The 22,406-nt window shown below is 42.1% G+C and overlaps 1 protein-coding gene across 1 annotated transcript; it reads right to left on the bottom strand.

Moving 5' to 3' along the window:
* Window positions 1-599: 599 nt before the first annotated feature.
* On the bottom strand, window positions 600-20,931 carry LOC131247147 (OVARIAN TUMOR DOMAIN-containing deubiquitinating enzyme 1-like). The gene is made up of 9 exons (XM_058247580.1): window positions 20,479-20,931; window positions 14,538-14,603; window positions 14,328-14,411; window positions 14,103-14,225; window positions 3,676-3,728; window positions 3,462-3,511; window positions 3,289-3,383; window positions 1,604-1,859; window positions 600-1,220 (listed from the first exon to the last, which is right to left on the bottom strand). The coding sequence occupies exons 1-9, from the start codon at window positions 20,929-20,931 to the stop codon at window positions 1,213-1,215; spliced, it is 1,188 nt and encodes a 395-aa protein (XP_058103563.1). The 3' UTR covers window positions 600-1,212.
* Between the last annotated feature and the right edge of the window lie 1,475 nt (window positions 20,932-22,406).

The following is a 22,406-nucleotide window of genomic DNA, read 5'->3' as shown; positions in this document are numbered from 1 at the left end:
CTATTGGCATGTTAGTGGGAAATATGGCGAGGAACGGGAAGTTGTGGTACAGTAGTTCTGAAAGGGCAAATGTCTATAGCTAGGATCTTCTCCACGTGCCTTCCAGGTGAGTCCCATCGTATCAACGTTTACGAACTCTGCAGGAATTGAAAGGTTTTGGGTATAAAGTTTTTGGGGTGGCACCGTAGGTACCCCTGTTTTCCTCATGCAGTAGATTTGTAATGGATTGTTCTAATCATTTTGCCAACCAAATCAACCAGACAAAAGTCCCACCTGATACACTGTTCAAATGTTCTACAAACATGTCAGGCCTAAACATTTGGCTATCTAAATTAAGTGTACGGGGTTTCAACCTTTGCAAATCTATTTTGAGCATTTTTTGATAAATTCTGTGAAATAATCATTAGCATTATCCATAATAACAATTCCTCTATGCAAGATATAATGTAATGTTGTCAAATAAAACTAGGATTTTTGCTCCTATTTTGAATAGGATCCCTAAATTTAGAATCATTTCTATGGTAAAGTTGGAAATAATCGTTTGCATAATCATTACAATTTCCATATCCAAACGCCAGATTCCTTGCATCGACTGACACTGCCCACACTATGAAAAGGCCCCACGTATAAACTGCCTGGATCACTGCAATGGGGCCCCCACCTATCCAATTACAGTGCCCACCAAAACAACCTTGTTTCGTTTATAGCCAACCACCTTTCACCTCAACCAAAAAGGACTCGAAAGAGAGTAATGATGAATTATAGGATCCTCAACCAAAGGATCTGCACAATATACCTTGTTTCAATGTCTGCACAATGACACCCACAAATCAATTATCCGGGCCATCAGTCTGTTGGGTCTCACCATGGATTAAGCATGTCTCAATAATCTATTCAGAAAGTGGACAACCCTAACCTTTCAATGTTGGCAGCAAGCGATTGTGGGACCCAACAGATGAATGGTCTGCATTTGATAGAAACCATAAAGGCGAACTTTCAAAAGGAGTTGGTCAGGTATGCATGTGATCATGTATTAGACGTAAAACTGTTGTCTCTGTTCGTCCCATTCACATTTGGAATCAGCCTAGAAGCTCATCAACATTTGGAAAACAAATCTGGTATCGAATAAAACATAGCTAAAAGTAGCTACCCCCATTGAATTCATCCATGGATTTTGCTGTACAATGGTCCCATCCGTGGGCCCTTGCCGCATCAATAGCCTGCATTATAGGATTACGGGCCAGAGTTCCATTCAGTATAAAGCCCAACCATCGAAATCTAAGAGTGTATTAGTGATATAGGCCTTTGATCCAATGGGCACCACGTGGATGGCTTGGTCGTCATCTAATTATATCGCACCTTCTGTCGTCAAATGAGATAATTGCTGATATATATATATATATATATATATATATATATTCTTAGTCACCTGCAGCCCCACCAACAAACACGAAGGAACGTTCCACCAATGAGATTCTCGGGGGGAATGAGCCATTGATGATGGGGCCCATTAGATCAATAAGAGTACTTTACGAACTCAAAACAGGATAGCATTCATGTTCCCAGGTCAAGGACCACATAGTTAATTCCTAAAATCACATACTTGGCAAGGTGAGTCGCTTGGGGTAAAGAATGTCGTAGTGGCCTGGCCGGTAGAGCAATGTGATGATTGGTTTTACTGGGTTAGGACCATTGCCTGGGATGAAATCGTGGTGGTTTGCTTCATTGACACTGCTGGCCTTGCATGAGCTGCTGTCAAGGTTGACCACGCGAATTGGCACTCCTAGTGCATCTGACAAGGCAATCATTTGCACGTGGTCACTTTCTTCTCCCATGCTCTCCACCGAAGTTGAACAGAACTGCACCAAGAGCGCAGTCACAATAAATCATGATGATCAGATGATCTTAACTGTCTCATTTCGCCCATTCATTTTGGACCCTGACAGTTTACTTCTAGCCGACTACATGATACTAGTCACTTGGACGGTTAGGATCATCATATCAGTGTGGTTTTAGTGGTATGGCCCTTCAACAATGGGGTCTTTGGTTTGGATTGTCAGGATGTGCATTTGCACCATGTGTAAGCTGCCAATGTCTAGAAATGGTGGAAAAACCAATACGTATAGCCAGAACCACAAGAAAATGAGAGATCAAGTAGGAAAGCGTATAACCTACAAGCTCAATATGATTAGGAATGTGTTTGGTCCAATGACACAAAACAGCCCCCCTTACGTGTTTTCCACCTATTTTCTAAATATGGTAAAAAACCACCTCGTGTTAAGGGTTTTTTTTTTTTTTTTTAAATGGAAAAACCAATCATAGTAAGATTAGGAAAATCTTTAAAAATGACAACATTACACCTCTATCCCAAATCTCCAAGACCCCAACTCTATCCTAGTAATTAATAATAATGATAAGAAGAAGAAGAAGAAGAAGAAGGGAATTTTACAAAAAAAGAAAAACCTAATTATATGGAATTTACATTCCGGTACATTTTTCAAAAGGTTACCTCATTAATTGATATTATTATCATTCCGCTACCTTCTGTTACATTTTGTTAATACTCGGTTGAGTCGGTGTGCGAGCAAATGGGCTGGCTGCTTGGGTGGGCTCCACCATGATGTTTATGTAAAATCCACCCCAACCATCAGGTGCATCACCTCATGCTAAGCCACGGTCCCAAAAATATCCCCATCCGTGATTCAGCTGGACCACATGATTGGAGACTATATATGGGGCAACCATTGCCCTCCAAACTATTTCCCTTGGTATGGCACACCTGAATCATAGATGGGCCTGGTCCCCAGCCTAAATTTTGGTGTGGGATCTAATGGTTGGAGTGGATTTCATATAATCATCCTGATGGGCCCTGTAACAATCAAGGGTGGACATCTCTCTCCCAACTGTTTTCTTTGGTGTGGCCCACCTAAATCACAAGTCAGCCTGATTTTTTTGGCTCTTTGCATAAACATCAAGGTGGGCCCTGCAAAAAATCAAGCCCGGAAGTGCGACGTTCCTCTCCAACTGCATAGAGAAATTATTTAGAAAAAAAAAGAAAAAAAGAACAGAAAAATTATTTAGAAAAAAAGAATTGTATGGGACACCACTCTTGATTTTGACAGGACCGCCATGATGTCTATGGAAGATCCACTCGACCATTAGATGTTTAGTCCCATATTAGTCCCAGAGATAAAATCATGCCAACTTTAGCAATATATCCCCAAACCTCGACTCTTTTGTAAATTTTCCTGGTTAATTGTAAAAAGGTATCAACCAGATGGGGCGCACCTTATTTACTGTTCCATTTTCAACAATGAATGATTGAAAAAAATCAGAGCGTCTGCGTATTTCACCAGAAGCAACATATCTGAGGAACAATACAACTGCCAGGAAAACATATTAATATGAAATGCAAAGGCATACGATAATATTGAATTCCTGCATGTGACTGAGTATCTCACGGTAGTTCGAAATCGATGCTTCTTGGCTTCTCTTCAAAAGCTCATCAGGACTGAAATCAGAAAGATTTTATCAGTAACACTTGGAGAACGAAGCCTTCCAATTTCTGTGCAATGTGATAGTGGTAATGAGTTTTCTTTTTTCACATTTTAATCACCAGGTTCTGCTGATTACTAAACAATGAGAAGGAAAAGATGAGGCTAATGAGAGTATCACCTTATGGAGGTTTCTTTTCCTTGCAGAAGACATTCAAGCTGCTTGATGAACAGCTGAAAGTTATGCCCACAAAGATCAGGAAATGGGAACCTTAGGAGAGACAACTCCAGTTCATTCAAATTTTCAACTCAATGGAAAAAATGGATCAGACAGCTTAAAACTTGGTCACTTGACTCGAAACTCGGTTTAGTCGATTCAATGAACGAGAAATTGAGCCGAGTCATTGCAAAACTTGCTGATTCACCACAAAACTCACTGGCAAGAGTGACTCAGTTCAGGCTCGGGCTGACCCATCAAGCCGGCTTGCCTACTCGGTCGACCCAACACAACTCGTCATTACTCGAACTAAGTCACTCACCAAGTGAATTCGTTTTAAAACTAAAACTAAAACTAAAATAAAAAAAGAATGTGTACTGAGTGCAATTTGAACTCCCTACCTCAAACAAGCAAAATCACACTCCTACCAGCAAGCCAAGCAATTGTTTTGCATTTTTAAATTTTATTTTTTTTACTATTTTTATATTTCTATTATTCTAGTGAAATACTAATCCTAGGTTAATATTTTAAACATCAAATCAAGTCAACTTGACCTGGCTGGATATCGAGTCGAGTTGAGTCGAATTGAGTTTTTAAACAATGGTATCAGCATATGTTGTAGTGACGACCATCACCCACCAATGCTATTTAAACAAAGATCAAATACATATATGGTTTGGGTTTATACTAGGACTCAAGATTGCATGTGAATGGAATCAGTTAATACAGAAAAAAGAAAAAAGAAAAACTAGTCTCCCTCTTGCCTGTAACAAGAAAAACTAGTCTTTCTAACTCAACAAAAGGATATAGCTACAACTACCAAGTGACCGTTGCTTCTCAAAACCTATTCGGGAAGCTTAGTAGCTGATGAACTTTCAAGCAATGAAGAACATCCACTCTCTATCCTATGCTTGATAGATAAGAATGGCGAAGACACTCCGTCGCAGTGTTGACGCCAATGGCTGGTGACTCAGGCACAATTGATATGTGGGTGATATGGGCATCCTCAGCCTCTTCATCGGAAACATCACTTTTGACACTTCTCAGGATTTTTGGTAAATACGGGAAAATCTCGGATGTCTTCATCCCCTGGGATGGCAAGCTTCATCGCCCATGGGGTTTTGCATTCATTAGGTTTCTGTACGCTGCGGACGCGTATGCAGCTATGGGGGTGTTAAATGGTAAGTTGGTAGATGGAAGAGCTCTAACCGTTGCTCTCACAAACCCTAGGAAGGGCAATCAATCAAGCCAGCCCTGCCTCTCTGCCTCCCAGCTCACGGCCCGCCCTACCCTCATTTCGCCTTCCCCACTTGAAGCACCCTACCTGCATGCAGCAAAGGCCGCATTCCGTCCTCTTCAAAATCACCCGCTAGGGGGCAACGTGGTTCTGGATAACACAACACAGGTATATCGATGCCCGATAATCTCTTGTTCACGGCGAATCGAAAGGAGGTAGAGATGAAATTGAAAAAAATTAGGGCTGGCCGTGATGGGCCACGCGGTAGACAGAGATGTTACCCTAATCCGTCTATTTTAGTCTCTGGCAGAATCCAGGTATGTTGCTTCTGCGATCGACATTGCTCGAATAGCTTCAGATCGATTCCTCATTCTCTTCAAAACCAGGATGGAGCTCATCTCGTTTTATTCAAACTATCCCCTGCAGTCCAGGATGGGTATTTCAACATTCAAAGCATTGAGTCCGCCGAAGATGGTATCTGGATCTGTCTGTATTGAATCCCGACACATGCCTGGTTAGAATCGGTTTTTGTTGGATCGGGGAAGACCTATGGGAAAGTTGTGGAGGTTGAGAGGTGTTCCACCCTAGGCCTCGTCCAAATTGGAGCTAGAGTTAAGGTCATCCTTCAGCCCGGGATAGACACTGAGAAGGTGCGAAAACTGGTAGTGGCTGGTATAGAATACTTGATATGGGGTGTTCCGGAGATGTATTGATGTTCACTAGTTGGAAACTCTCCAGACCACTCCAAACTCACTGACCTCTCCACTAGGCAGTGGGTGGAGAGGGTTTTTCGCCACCCAGCCCACCCCCCGGGAGTCCTTTCCCAACCTCCTAGCTCCCCTGCAGTCCCCCCTCAGACCGTTGGTTTTGATACCACTCCAAATCCTACCCCAAAAGTTATTGGGAATCCTCCCGTGTTACATGTTTGTGATTATACCCCAGCTATTGCTAGGAGAGTACTCCCTCAAGATGTTTGTGGAAATGCAAATGTCCCTTGTAGGAAATCCTCCTCCCCAGGTCCTGCAAATATCCCAGATCCTATCCATACTCCTCAAGGTGTTTGTGAAAACGCCCAAGAGACTCCCAAGATAACCACCCTCCAAGCTCCTATGGGTCACACCCTTTCAGTAGCACAAATGGGTATATCTAAGCCAGGTATCTCCCCTTTCTATAATGTGTTCAAGTGCCCTCAACACTCCTCCCCACCCTGCCCAATTTTTCTAGAAAACCACATCAGAACCCCTGCCTCACCCACCCCTGTCCACATCTTTGTCTCTCCATCTGAGGACACCATGATGGAGACTTCTATCCCTGAAACACAACTCGCAAATCATATACCTGACTTCAAGCTGCCAAATCGATCCAGGAGAGTTCGTAAGGCTCTTTCGGAAGGCCACAGCCCTCTTAAATTAGGCAAATTCCTTGAGGATTCTTCGGATGAGACCGATTCAACGGTAGGGAACTCCTACCCTATCAGCTCTCTAGGTAGGAATGTGGTGCGTAGAGATGCTCAAATCCTGGTTGACCTCTCCCCATTTTTCCATCACCTCCTGTTAGCACTCCCCCAACCCCCATCGTGATCTCATAGTCCAAAAGCCATCCTTTTAACCTCTGACTCATCTGTACCTCGAGAGGCAGCTCAAAGGCCACATCTCTTTTTCCACAACTATTGCAGAGGGGTCCCACACCTCTGCGAGGCTATATATGGGAGCCACCACCCACCAAATTCAATCGCAGGCTCTTGTTGATACTCTATCCCCCTCTCAAGGAAGTCCTATTCGAGAGCGTGGGGCTGGAACAAAAGGGACAAGTCCAAAGCAACGCTGGTATGGCAGAAGACTCAAGAACAAAATGTTGATTCCAGGTCAGGTCCGAGACAACCTCTGCACACTCTCGGGTATCAAAGGTCTTGAAGTAGGCTGGAATGGGGAGCTCAGAAAACAGAACTGCCCAGGTGTGACAAGCGAGCAATCGTTTCGTGGATAACATTCTTATCTGGAAGATCGGAACGCTCGTGGAGTAGGAAACGCGGCTAGCATCAGGACTCTAAAGCGCCTCACCAAATAGTTCAGGCCAGCTATCATCGCTATTCTGGAACCAATGCTCAGGGACGACAAGCGTGTTCGCATTGGGTTGAAGCTAGGCTACCACTCATCAACATCAAATGCCACCCAAGGAGGGAAAGTGTGGATTTTCCATACTTCCCTCTTATCCATTGATCTGATCGTAGCCTCAAACCAAATGCTTATGGTTGTTGTGGGGACTCAGGGCAGATCTTCTATAGCCTTAGCTTCATTCGTTTATGCCAAATGCTCGAGTATCCTGTGTAGGCCTTTGTGGGACGAACTCACCCATTTGGCGATGGGCTGCTCGATCCCTTGGGTGGTTTCTAGTCATTTCAATGCGGTTCTTAGCTCCTCGGAGAGAAGAGAGGCTACATCAGCTCGTATGAATTCGCCGATGGCCTGAACAGAGCAGGGTTGATTGACGCAGGCTTCATAGGTAGCAGATTCACGTGGTGCAATAATCAAAGCGGCCAAGCAAGGGTCTGGGCCAGGCTAGATAGAGTTTGTTGCAATAGCTTATGGATGGACACTTTCCTGTCTTTCCAGGTGGCACATTTGTCCAGACTTAACTCGGATTATGTGCCTCTCCTCCTCTCCTTCCTAACCCAACTGAAAACTTTTCCTAAGCCTTTTAGGTTCCAACGAATGTGGTTTTTACATGATTCCTTTCAAGATTTGGTTCGGAGAGCATGGACTTCAGATATTCTGGGGGAGCCAATGCTGGTTCTCCAAAACAAACTGAGAAACCTTAAACAGGCGTTGAGGAGCTGGAACAAAGAGACCATAGGTAATATCTTTCTCAACCTGAAAATGATGGAAGGGGATCTCGCCAGGGCTGAAATAGAAGCACAAGGCTCTAATAATCCTGAAGTCCAGCATAGGCTGCAACTAGCAAAGGAAAAACTGGTAAATCTAGAACTCTGTGAGGAAATCTTCTAGAAGCAAAAAAGCTAGGAATCAATGGCTCAATGAGGGCGATCGGAACACGTCGTTCTTCCATAGCATGGCCACCGATCATGCCAGAAGATTAGCTATCAAAGAGATCAAATTGGAGGGAGGGGGGGTTGCGGTGGATCAAGCTTCCATCAAGCAAGCAGAGGTTCAATTCTTCTCATCTCTCATGGAAATTGATCATCCACCCCATTTGGAGAACCTTTTGAATGTCATCCCTCCCAGCGTCACGGAGGAGGACAACAGGGCATTGCTGGAGGATTCGATGATGGACGAGGTGCATGCGGCTGTTAAGGGGCTCCCTCCTGACGGAGCTCCATGCCTGGATGGCTTCTCAGGAGCCTTCTTCATTGGTTGCTAGGAAATCGTGGGCCAGGATCTCCTTGATGCTGCGTGCTCCCTGTTCAGAGGCGAAGCCCTCTCGAGGGCATTCGCTTCGACTCTGATCTGTCTGATCCCGAAATCCGCATCATCGGATAAATTCTCTGACTTTCATCCAATAAACTTCTGCAATTGTGTTTATAAAATCTTTGCCAAACTAATTGCTGACAAGCTCTCTAAGATCCTTCCCAAAATCATTTCAGTTGAACAAGGGGCTTTTGTCCAAGGAAGATCCATTGTGGAGAGTAGTGCGCTTGTGCAAGAAATCTTCCACGATATTGATCGGAAGGTCAGAGGAGGGAACATTCTCATCAAGCTGGACATGGAAAAGGCCTACGATAGGCTTGACTGAGGCTTTCTTAAGGCAGTCCTCTCTAGGTTCAGTTTTGAAGCAAGATGGATAGTAATGGTTGAAAAATGTTGGTGTAATTCCTGGTTCTCAATACTGATAAATGGTGAACCTTGCGGCTTCTTCAAATCCTCAAGAAGCCTCCGCCAGGGCAATCCTGTCTCGCCAAGTCTCTTCATTATTGTGGTTGAGGTTCTCAACAGAGGCTTTCGTCAGCTGATAGTCAGTGGCCTCTGCCACCCTTTCATGACTCGTAGGAGCTGTCCGTTGATCTCCCACCTCCTCTTCGCAAATGACATGGTTCTTTTTGCCAATGGTAGCCTCGATTCTCTGAGACAGATTACGAGATTCCTTTCCCAGTACCAAAATGCCTCGGGTCAGAAGATCAACGTCCACAAGAGCTTCTTCATCCTATCTACTTCTCAATCGGAATCACGTGCAAGGTCTATCCAAAGGGTCATGGGTTTTATGAAGGGGCCTGCCCCGTTTACCTACCTTAGAGTCTAGACATACAAGGGGAGACTATGCATTTCTTATTTCCAATCAATGCTTGAGAAAATTCAGCTCAGAATTTCAGGCTGGAAAAGCAGAATTCTGTCCCAAGCCGGTGGTTTAATGCTGATCAAGCACATGCTGGGTAGCGTTCTAGTTCACATTATGGCAGCAACAGAGGTCCCTTCATCTATGCTTCGAAATCTGGAAAAAAACTTCTCCGACTTTTTCTAGGGCTGGGACAGGAATTGGAAACACTGCCATTGGGTGAGTTGGAAGGATATCTCCCTCCCCAAATTAGAAGGCGGTCTGGGAATGAAAAGCCTAAGCAGTGTTATGAAGGCTTTCGGGATGAAGATGGCATGGATAGTCAGGTTCAGGGGCAAGGACAGTTGTTGGGCTACATTCATGAAGGAAAAATATTCCTCCGATCTCCTTTCAGCTGATGGCCCGATTCTCGCCCCTGTGGAAGAACAGCCGCAAATTAATTCCGGCTGTAGCTGCTCGCAGCCGTTGGCTTGTCGGCCAAAGGGATTGCAGATTTTTGGAGGATGACTAGTCCGATTTAGGGCCCCTCAAGGAATGGAACCTCCAGACACCAGCCCCTTAGCCCCAAAAAGTTTCTAATCTGATTGGGCCTTTCGGCTTGCGTGCTCATTCTGGGATTCAGCGTCTCCTCCCCCAAGTGGTGTTGGACCACGTCGCTGACAAGTGAATTTGTACCTCGTCCTCGGAGGACAAATAGATCTGGGTTAACTCTCCATTTGGTGATTTCACTGTAGACTCGGCTTGGCTTACCTCCAGACCGTCAGGGGATAAGAAAGCTTGGGCTAAGTGGGTGTGGCACCCTAAGCTCCCACCGAAAATTTCTCTTCACTTGGAAGATCATCCACGACGCGATCTCGGTGGATGCCAAAGCTCAAGCAAAAGGAATCTCTTTGGCATCAAAATGCGATTGTTGTACCCTCCCATCTTCGCCCGACGTTGAAACTCTTCATCATGTTTTCTCCTCCAAGACCATAGCTAGGAAGGTATGGGATAACTTTGAGCTCCTATTCAATATCCACTCGACGTCCCCCGCCTCGGCGACTGGTAGGGCAACCAGATGGTGGTCGTTAGCTGGTTCATCGGACCATCTTCAAATCCTAAAGGGGCTCACTCCTTGCTTCATTTTTTGGGAGATCTGGTTGGCCAGATACGCAGCTCGCTTTGACGATTCAACGATCAATGCAGCCAAGGTGACTAGTAGGGTCAAAATTTGGATTAATCTTGTCGGCCCTTCTCTCCCCCTCCCTAAGGTGGTCAAAAGATTCTCAGCCACTGCCCTTTCTGCGTTGGGTTATTGCGGATGTGAATAAGGTCCAAGTCGTCAAATGGGCTAGACTGCCGATGGGCTGGGTCAAAATCAACGTGGATGGCTCGTCTCTAGGTAACCTAGGCCCATCTGGGGGTGGGAGTGTGGGTAGAAACAGCACGGGCAACCTCATTTTCGCTTTCTCATCCGGTTATGGCTTCGGATCTAACTCTTGGGCCAAGATCAGGGCGATTTAGGAGGGTCTTTCCCATTGTGCTTCCATGGGTCTTACCAAGGTAGAGGTGGCCAACAACTCCAACTCTGTGATTGGGACATTGCTCAAAGAATCCTCTCCTCTGTAGGCCTTGTGATACTGGTGGGCCAGGATCAAAGCGCTCATGCTAACCATGGAGGTTGTTCTATCCCATGCTCCTAGGGAGGCAAACGTCATGGCTGATGCTCTAGCCCGCAGGGGTAGTGGCGGCCAGTCGCACAGGTTCTTCCATTCTCCGGCAGAGCTTCCCTCTCCCATTTCAGGTCTACTCTTCCTGGATAGAGTTGGCCTGGGAAACTTGAGGGAAGGCTAGTTTTCCTTTTTGCTGCATTTTGAACATGATAGGCGGGCCTGTCCCTCCTTTTGTTTATGGGTCCGCCCAAAAACTGCCTTGTACATTTTCTTCACCAATCTATGGAATAGCTATTGAAAAAAAAAAAAAAAACTGTATAAATATTAAAAAAAGGGGGGGTATTCAAAAAATATTTTAATATGAGCATAACATGCAATGATCCTGCAAATTCATGTTTCTTAGATTAAACTTGTTAACAACTAACAGCTCAAAGAAGCCATGTACCACTACAAGGCCACTATCAAATTAAATCTCGTGTGATGTGTCCCATGCAACATCTTAGGGGCACATTTGTAAAATGAAGATAATTTGCATATAACCTTGCGGTGGTAACGGGTAGATGTGGGGCCCATTGATGTGTTTATGGAATCCAAACCCATCCATGAGATGCATCGCCCTCAAAAAACCCCCAAAGCCGAAAGATCATCCTAATCCAAAACTCAGATGGGCCACAGGACAGAACATATTGAGAGGGAACATCCATTGATGTTAGCATGGGGAGCCAACCATATTATGTATACATAATTAAGGCCGTTCAAATAAACAGATGAAGGGTCAGGATAAAATTCAGACTGTTTTGCAAATCAGGTGGGCCCCTGTAAAATTCAAAGGTGGGCATTCCCTACCAGATCCTTCCCTTTGTTATGGCCCACCTTAGTTCTGGATTGAGCTATTTTTTGGTCCTGTGAGTTTTCTGAGCTGACTAGTCAGATAGAGGATTGGATGGTATGAATACATCACATTGGCTCACATCTATCGGTACCACTGGAGTGTGCCACTACATAAAATCATTTTTTCAAATACACGCGCGCGCGCGCACACACACAGAGGAATGCTCACCTGCGCACCTTCTAACGTGAGCACCCATGTGCAGCTTTGCACACATGTCATGGGCACAAAATCTGAACGGTCAACATGATGCGGCACCCCTTGAAACCTCACAAGCCCAACTTTCAACCCGATACAAAACTCTGGTGGGCCATGGCAAAAGGAAACAGTTTCCTCCCTTGATTTGCATCTCTTTGCTATGGCCCACTAGAGTTTTGGATCAGGCTAAAAGTTGGGCTAGTGAGGTTTCAAGGGGTGCCACATCACGTGGAACATTCAGATTTTGTGCCCATCACACATGTGCAAAAGTGCGTAGGTGAGCATTCCTACACACACACACTCACGTGCGCACCTTTGCACACATGTCATGGGCATCTAATCCGAACGGTCCATGTGATGCGGAATCCCATGAAACCTGAAGGGACAAATTTTCACCTTGATCTAAAATTATGGTGGCCGATAGCACAGAGAAATGCAAATCAAGGGAGGAAACTGTTTTCATTTTTCATGGTCCACCAAAGTTTTGGATCAAAGTAAAATTTGGGACTGGGGGGTTTCATGAGGTGCTACTTCACGTGGACCGTACAGATTTTGGAGTTAATCACGTACGGTGAGTTCTCAAAAAGTTCTCGCAAGTTCCGTGCGAACTGGTGTGCGGCTGAGCATTTGGCTATATATATATGTGTGTGTACGTGTGTGTGTGTGTATATAGTTACTACAAAATAGAAATTACAAACAGAAAAATACAAATTCAAAGCCCAAGAGAATAATCTCAGTAATTGTAACAAGATATTGAAGGATAAATATCAGGCCTACACAGAATTAATTGAGATAACTGTGTCAATGGAAAAAAGAAGTGTGGCTCCTAGGGAAAATGATACTAGAGCTGTATTTCCATTGATGAGACTGAGGTTGCATGTGGATGTACCCTGATGCAGCTCTGGGTGGATTCCACAGGCCACATCCCATCAACATAGTCATAGGGACCCATCATCGACAGTCCTATGGTGTTTTTTTTCATTTAGGGTCTATAAAGTTATTTTATATGGAAATAAAAGGCTGAGATTAGGATGGATGAAGGGGAAAATTTTAATAATATTTTCAGGTTCTTTAGAAAGACTCCTTAGGGACACTAGTGAATAGTGATTAAACTAGTTTTTTCTATTTCTGTGTTTGCTGGATTTTGAAGACTTCAGAAGATTTTGTTCTCCATTGTGAGTCTAATTAACCTACACTTGATTTTCCTTCTCAATTCTCTAATCCGGTTTGTGGATTCCTGTTTGTCCTGCGATTGTCGACGAGTTAAGATGACTGATCTGCACAACCAGCAGCCTAGTTATGTAATATACCCTAAACTGAAAGAGGCAGATTTTCAGCAGAACTCTAGTTCCCTTCAGCTTTCTTATTAGGGCAGTACATAAAAAAGTTCCTGCATTGTGCTGGATACAATTTTTCCCTTTTTCAGCCCCACAGCAGTAATCAGTTTCCTTCCATTTTCTACTTGAATCGAAAATGATATTGGTTTGGGAGAAAAGTATCCGGCCAACCAAAGTTCCTTTATGAACATAACCTAACAAAGTAGACACAAGTGAAGGCTTTCAAGCCTCATTTAGAACCTAAAAAAGAGCAATTTACAGTGACACCACATGTTCACACCATTTAAAAAGAAAAAAAAAATTAGGCGCAGAGTTGGATTCTGGATGAGGAAGCAGAATTTCTAAAGATGTTTGGCATGGGGGCCATAGATCTTTGCTTTTCCAAAATATAAAGAAGAAAACAAGAAACAACTTGAAAATGGCAGCCACCAGCAGATGGAGCATGAGAAAATTCCATGGGGGAAAGGGAAACAGGAGTGGGATTCCGAGGCCTGGGCACGCTGGGTAGAAGATTCATGCTAATAAGGTGTAGCCAGCTCTATCAGCCAACTCAGCATTAGGCTAAGATCCAAAACATGGTGTTTTTTGGGGTTACATTTAAGTGGTTAAGCCTCTTTTGAATTAGTTAGAAAGCTTGGTACATGAAAAATTGTGAAGGTTCATTTCTTAAGTTGGCAAATGAAGGTCCCATTCCAAACATGGTTTTTCATCAATACATGAACTGCATCCATATAGAGAAGGGAATGTATCAGCAACAGACAAGAATAAATCCATGTAAATGACTGACTTACCGAGTAGAAATCCGTATAGATATATTCTTCATATCCGATACTCTGAAGCATCTTCTTGGATTGTTCAACACATGCCACAACACGATCAACCTCAGCTTTGTCTTGCGATTCCAGAATATACTCCTATTGTCTCACAAGTTCTTATCAGATGGAATCATGGGACCTTAGCAGCTCAAATTACAGAGAGCAGAAGAGCTTTCGAGGTTTATGCATCTAAGAAAATACCAGATATGAAAACATAAAGCTTCGAAAGAAACAATTTCCGTCTCTCTTTGTCCGCCTGATGGCAGCATAATGTTCACTGAGCATCTGCGTAGTGAGACATAAAACTATGGGATAAAAAAATAATCTGGTCCTAAGAGAATTTAGATACTACTGCCAAAGGAATTTTAAAAAAAATAAAAATGAGAAGCATCATTCATACAGGTGACAAACCTTGATTTTTTCCTTCAAGATAGGGCTGCCTGATTCGTATTCCCTTGCTAATGAAAGGAGAGGCTCCTGCAGTGCCAAAGCTTCTTATTCTGGTGTGTACTTACTGAATTTGGAAAGCCTTTTTGAATCAATATGACATGGAAAAATGGCATATATGAAAGGAGTTCTTGAGAATCTTCAATACAAATTATGTTAAAGAATTTGACATGTATCTATATCAATATGATAAAGAAGGGAAGAGATCCAATGCCTTTGGGTACAGAGGGCCATAGGTTCGAATCCTGTCACTTTGATGTGAGCTGAATTCAGCTAATATTCCAATCTTAAATCAACATATCACAAACAATATACTATGCCACCATATTGTCGCCACATGTGGCTAACACGGACGAGATACAACATCTATGAGATGGTTGGATAGTCCAATCAATCCTATTTTATGTCAACGGTTAGTTAATGCTAGAATCTGCAGGATGGACGGTTCAGATCGTCATAAGCATGTGCAGCATGCTCAGTACAAAATAAGTTGTGCCTCTAGGAGCACTAGATCTCTTCCTGTTTTATTTTATTATTGTAGGTGTATGTGCATGTGGTAATCTGTAAACTAGGATTTTCAGAATGAACAGTCAGCCATTCCATCTTCGAGTTAACAGGATCAACTGCCTCAGAAGTCGACAAAGAGGTCATGTATAATCTCAAAAGAATAGTGAGAGAACAAAGAAGGAGAAGAATGGTTTTACAGCTGGACATATTATGAGAAAGGAAGCTCAAAAAATTGCCCAAAACGACAATAGCTGACAAACTCGTACTGTTGCAAACCGGATGTGGAAAATCTGAAGAAAGAATGACTTAAAAAATCTGTCAAACCTGAATGTCCAGCAATACCTTAAATCATTCAGCAAAAAAACAGTAAATCCTTCAGAAAAAATCCTCAAAAAAGGAATTGAATAAGAATTTCCAGCAAGGGATTTAACCGCATATTAAAGAGGCTTCAAATCCAGCAACACATCAACCGGATTGCCAAAAACTTCAGCCTATCAGCAAAGGGGCTTCAAATCTAGCAACACATTATTTCTAAGTAATTTCTAACTTCCTGCTAATGTTCTGTCCCATAAAGAATGATTGATTTATAGTTATCTTATAAAATTTTCCCTTCAATTTAATTAGTATGCAATGATCACATAAAACTCCAAAGGCACATCTCCATTTCATTCACCCAGCTTGATTTCTATGGGAGACATTTCAATCTCTCCACTCTCATGGATTATCGACCTAAGATATCGATAGTTGTCATTTTGGGAAACTTCTTGGTCATCAATCTTAATTAATTCCTTGTTTCCACTCCTATTGGTACTAAATTTCACTCCATAAACTGTTTAGTCCAACTCAAGGTGTACCGTTGTGGTAACGGTGCCCACCGTTACCAATACGGTTATGGGCCGTATCGGCCGTTATGGCTTTGTAACGGCCGATACATCCCCTGTAACGGTCAGAAATTTTTCGGTTCTAAAAAGATCCAAAAAAAAAAAATCCATTAAATTCAGAAAATTCTAAATATTCCAAATATGCATTTATTTATAATTTTGAACATATTTATGGTTGTGTAACAGTCCACTCTTTGGTGAGAAAGCTGTATTAGGTGGTTTAATGAATTTATGAACCTGACAGCCTGGAATTGACTGCAAAACTCATATCTTTAATTTTCTAACTATCTAATACTAATGATATATATTAGAATGAATTTAATATCAAAATATCTCACATGTGTAGGTGTTTGCTAATTTTTAAAATTTAACTGAAAACAGTACGAAATTTTTTATAAAAAAAAAAATACAAAAAAGAAAAGAAAACAAAATCAATTGCATAATTTGTAAAATGCACACAATTGCATAATTTGTAAAATACACATTCATATGTTCTAATTTGAATAATGCATCATATTCAATCATGACAACAGATATTTTAAAAAATGTATAAATATTTATTTTTGAAGATTTTCCGAAAAATGGCCCATGGAGCTTCGATTCAACAAAATCCTTGAAATAACTTGTTTTGATCCTCAAATTCAAGTTAAGAGTTGTCGGAATTTGCAATAAAATAATTTAGGAAAGAATTTGGAAGAGAAAAGTGCCAAAAAATGAGAAAAATCATAACTTAAAAAGACGAAAAAATAGTCATGTATTACCATTATGGGGCAGTAATGACTGTTATGGGGCGTAATGGGCGTTACAGCTCTCGTAACTGCCGATCCGAGCAAAAAACTCAGGGGTCACCATTTCGACCCCCGTATCGTGTAACGGACTCGGTCAGTGTTTCAAATAGCGCACGTAGCGTAGCGTGGCCATAGCGCTATGTAGCTTCCCAAATAGCGTAAATCCCCTGTAGCGTACACTGTGACACTTGTATTGTACTTGATACTTTTAACTTATGGGATTTTTATTTCTTTTCATAATTGTGACTTGTGGTTTCAATTAGACATTATTAATTAACGTGGTTTGCTTAGAAAGTTGTTGATGTGATAATTATTTGATTTGGCTTATATATGTGGATTGGCTTTTGATAAATGATAACTAATAACTTTTTTGAACATGCTTATAATTGATAAAATGAATCATCTTTTAGGCATTTTTATATATTTTTTTCCTTTTTTCCGGTATTTATTATATTTATCCTATTTTTAAATTAAAAAATAGAAGTATCGTGTAGCTTACGCTACACGCTATAGAGGGCTGAGCGCTACGCATCACGCTACCGCTATTTAATACACTGCTCGATCATTACTGTTACGTATTGGTCGTTACGACCGATACGTAACCGATCTAGTACACCTTGGTCCAACTAAAATTACTTTTGTGTCTTTCCCTTGCACTTTTAGAGCCTCCAACTTGAACTCACTCACTCCTTCTAACCGGTGCAGATCAAGGTGTTCTGTAACGGTAACGGTGGCCGCATCGTTACCTTTACGATACGGGGCATAACGGCTATTACAACCTCGTAACGGCCTTTACAGTTTCTCTTTTTTACTTTTTTACTTACTGAAAAAACCCCGAAAAACTTGTATTTGCCTCATAATGTTGATTGAAAAGTATGAAAAACATGTATATGTCTTGTAATAGACCATTATGGGGCTATTATGGCCTTTATGGGAGATGTGACATGCCGTTAACAACAATTACGGGTCATTTTTTCCATAACGGCTATTACGACCATTACGACCCCATAACATGTAACGGTTGCCACCGTTACCTTTACGTAACGGCCTTTACGGCACACCATGAGATCTTGGTCTCCATTGCACATGGCCAAACCATGTAAGTATACTTTCCCTCATCTTTCTACCTATTGGTGCTACTCCTAAGTTCCTTCGGATGTATTGATTTCTAATTCTATCCTTCTTCGTCTTGCCACTCATCCACCCCAACAATTTAAAAACACAAATACAAACATTTCATTAAATGAAAAAAAAGGAGGCCCGCTACATAATTATAATTACAGGCTCATGATGGTGCCTCCTTTGCTAACAGGCTTTGATCTAGTTGCAGGGATAAAAGGTCAAGAAGACAGCAACAACACTGAGTCAAATATTGAAATTTCATTTCATTTCTTAAAAGTATGACCCAGGTCTCAAAGGCATAATGCTTACCAATCAAATCAGCCAGTACAAAAAATGGCATGACATTACACTGGAGGTTTGGAGTCCATTGCAGCTCTACACTACACGTTGTTGTATGATCAGTGAATTCAGACCATAGATCTGGTAGATCCCTTTGTGGATGGCCCACAGTAAGAAAGTGATGGGGTACAGGCCAGATTTGAAACTAAAATAAGATGAGACTGATGAATACTGAACATATCAGATTTCATATGCAAAATCCCTCTGACAACTCCATGTTAAAAGCAAAAATATCAAAAGAAGGGACTGTTGAAAGGCTTTCAATGTCTTCCAGGCATCATACCACTGGAAAGCAGAGAATCTCTCTTCTAAGATATTCCAACCACTTGAAGAAGAAACTTCCGAAATTCTGTTGAAAAATGTCTCCAGTCTCATACATATGGCTCATATATAGGGCTTTCACCAACTACTTTCCTATTTTAACCATGAGTCCATGGCATTAATTGTCTCTTAAAGAAAACATCTACAAATGGAAACAAAGGAACTAGCTGGCTAATTATGTGAATGCTTGCATGTGTGTGGATAAACACTACACAGGTGTCAATGCAAAGGTGTGGGCCCACCAATCAAACCAGACCTAGAATCAGGCCCATCAAAAAGATTTTGGGGACTAGATTTTAACCAAAGAGGTTGTGGTGACCAGGCTAGATCCTGCAATAGTATGCTTTGCTAGGATGTGTTGGCCTGCATCAGAAAATCACTCCAAAAATCCTAGCAATCTGAGCAATAGACTTCTCGTTTATGAATATAGACCATTGACCCTCTTGATTGCAAATCTACAGCTAAAGGCTGTGCCTGGGTCATTTTTCTACCATGTAGCACCAATAGTAGATCCCACCAAATTGACAGTCTATGTTTACCAACAAAGCTGTGTGGTTGGTGAACCCAGACCGTCAATTTTGTAAGCCTTTTGTCAGATGGCCCAAGTTGCAAAAGCTGCACAACGTAAGAATCCTAGTTATTTGATTAATAGACTGTTCCCTTCTGAACCAAGACCAGTTGCTGCATTGTCTTCCACCATCTATCTGAAGGCTACAAATGCAGAGCTAGGAATGTGTGTCCCATGTGGTTTCCCTAGTGCACGCCCAACATTGGGGCCACCAAGATGAGTGGTCCTGATTCATCAACTGAATGATCACACATACCATTTATTGGTAAAGAACCATGACCAGTTCATCACACAGCTGGCCAGAGTAACCTCACCCAACACATTATCATCAAATGAAAAGACACTTAGTAAATGAAAAGGAACGTTAATCTCAAACAACCATAATCCATCATGAATTCTTGTTACTTTATTCCACTTTGAATTTGTTCATGGAGCCCAGTTGGGCTCACCTTTTGGATTGGTTCATTGTGGTTGCATATGGCCCAAAATCACAATGGTTAGATGACCAGAGCTACCCAATTAGGGGCATGCAAAATGGATGGCAGAAGTAAAATTGGTCTACCATCCATTCTTCTGCTTCCCCTTAAATCCAATGGTTTGCCATGATTATAGGTGGGGCCATCTGAACCCCACAGAAGAATTCACACAGTAATAAGGTAACAATAATCTGTATCGGATCAAGGCTCTGATCTTAAAATCAAACAGTCATTGCAGAAAAACTGAATAAAAATCAGCATGCATTAAATGCCATCCTTTCCTCATCGAGGAACTATATGATACTCAGTCTGCGTCTGATGCTTGATACGCAAGCACCCAGAAATTATACACTAGGTATACACTAACACAATTTAAACTGACTAAAGTGTGGAACCCACTTTCGCTAGATCCCAGTCCCTATATCAGATTGGTTGAACAATCTTAACCTCTGATTCATTGACACTTATTTGTGGAAATAGCACCAATGAATATTTTTCATCTTTAACCCTCCAGTAAATGTCCACCAATTCAATAGTGAGTTAATAAAATAAGTGTAATCTTTCATTATTATGGAATTAAACTGGAAACCATAATTTGGACGCTTTAATTTGTATACCACATATGCAATTTCTAAGTAATTTCTAACTGCCTGCTTATCAGCCTTCCCACTCTGCCAGAGTATCAAAGTTTTTCCCTTCCTTACTTCCCATTTCTCGTGAAGCCCAGATAATTTTTTTAAGGATAACTAAAACCCTAGCAAGAACGGCAACATCAGATAAAATACATGAATTCCGAAATCTTTGAAAGGTGTCTAAAGATCTAGATCAGAGTTCAAGAATTCAAAAAAGAAAGGAAGAAAGATAAAATACTGAAAGGGAGATTAGGGTTTGATGGGATCTTGCCTTGTCGCCAACTAACGGCGATTGATCTGCTTCATCTCGACAGATTGCACGCTGCTGCTGTGTAACATCATCGTAATCGAGATTCAACCATTCGTTGTCAAATGCGGGCAGATGCTGAGTGACATCGTCGCCGTTGGAATTCAACCATTTCTCAACGAGTGCAGAACCCCGCTGCATGCCATCGTTGCCTCTGAGATTCAACCATTCATCAGCTAGGTCTGCACGGATGGTGGACTGCAGCTGCTGCGTGGCATCAACGTCTACGAGATTCGGCAATCCGCCATAGATGCCAGCGAAGGTTACGGACGGATGATCCTTGGTGTCATCGTCTTTGAGATTCGACAATTCGTCGTGGATGGAGGGGCCAGGAGGTGAGCCGCAGATGTGAGGGTCCGGCAAAGCCTCATCGGACGGAGGCGGCTTTTGCTGAGGATCTTGCTGCTGCATCGTCATCTCTCTTTTGGACAGAGTACAAAACCAAGAAAATCTCTCTCCGGCTAATGGAAATGAAAGGGCGTTAGTTTCGTATTTGTTTAGACGGGATCCTTTCCCGCCATCTGACTATCCAAGCGAGCAAGGGAAGCGGATTGGACGCAGATTGCGTACTAACCCAGCCCGTTTCCAGCTGGGAACGGGCAGCAGCTTTGAGTGGACACCGTGATGAATGGGTCTTATCCACACCGTCCATCCATTTTTTCCTTATAATTTTAGGGTAAATAATAAAAAATGAGCCAAGGCTTGAATGGATTACACAACGGGGATTAAACTCTTACCGTTGAAAGCTTGTGGGGGACACAGAAGTTTTGGATGGAACTGATATTTGTGTTTTTATCGTCCGCATCTATGTAACTTTATGAATAGGTTGGATGGAAAATAATCATCGCTATGTACCGTAGGAAAGTTTCAACATTATGACTGCTGCCTGTCGTACACTAGAAATTGACCAATATAAACTCCACCTTTTACCCACCGTCTTTTCTAAGTAATCCCAAACTTACTTTCTCTAATTAACCATTCTCCACGGGTATATATATATTCATTGTAATTGTGTGGCGGCGTCATATAGCTACGGATTATAACCGTAGCTATTGGAAAACATGAATTTAAATTTTCGCCTCCTAACAATGTCCGTACAAAATGGTTTAGTTTGGAAACGTAACATTTAAGAGTGTTTAGAAAAAACGTAGGATAAAAGGTAAGGTATCAATCAAGCTGACACTTGAGTTTTCCCTTATTCCATGTCTGTTTTAACTTATAAACAAATTGGATCTCAAACAAACAGCATCATGGGCCATAGGAAGTTTTCAATGGTGGGCCTCACTATCCCTACTGTTTTTTGTTGTGGGTCCACTTGAACTTTGGATTTGTCTCATTCTTTGTATAATGACCTATGATGATTTCTCCAAATGGATGGGTGATGTGGATACAATACATACATAATGATAGAGCTCAAAAAATATGATAATGTCACTTTAGTAGCAAACTCACCACTATCAGGTTCAATAGCTAATTTGCATCCATAGTAAACTTTATGGGGCCCATTGTTGCTGCGTGGGACTTATCTATGACATCCATCTGCTTTTCCAGGCATACACCGAGCTCAGGTGGACCACACCACAATGGAATGATGATGGCTTCCACTGTTGAAACCTTCCTAGAAGTGATAATTATTTGTCATTCACAATATCACCCGGGATGAGGGGATGACAGGCATTTCCTTCTATGACCTCAGAGAAGCTTTCAGTTGTGAGCATTTGATTCACATTGTTTCCTATTATAAGGTTCACTAGATTTTTGGATGTGATACTCTCTTGGATCATCTCTCTAATCAGATAGGGAACGAATGAGCATGGCGAATAATGGGATTGCATGACAGCCTGCTTGTCTTGGTTGGAAAGGGACCAGAGCTTTGAGTGGCCACTGTAATA

This window comes from Magnolia sinica, chromosome 5 (assembly GCF_029962835.1).
Source record: "Magnolia sinica isolate HGM2019 chromosome 5, MsV1, whole genome shotgun sequence".
In the NCBI taxonomy this organism is placed as follows: Eukaryota; Viridiplantae; Streptophyta; class Magnoliopsida; order Magnoliales; family Magnoliaceae; genus Magnolia; species Magnolia sinica.
Note: the sequence above shows the minus strand (reverse complement) of the source record. Positions and strands in the feature narration are given on the sequence as shown.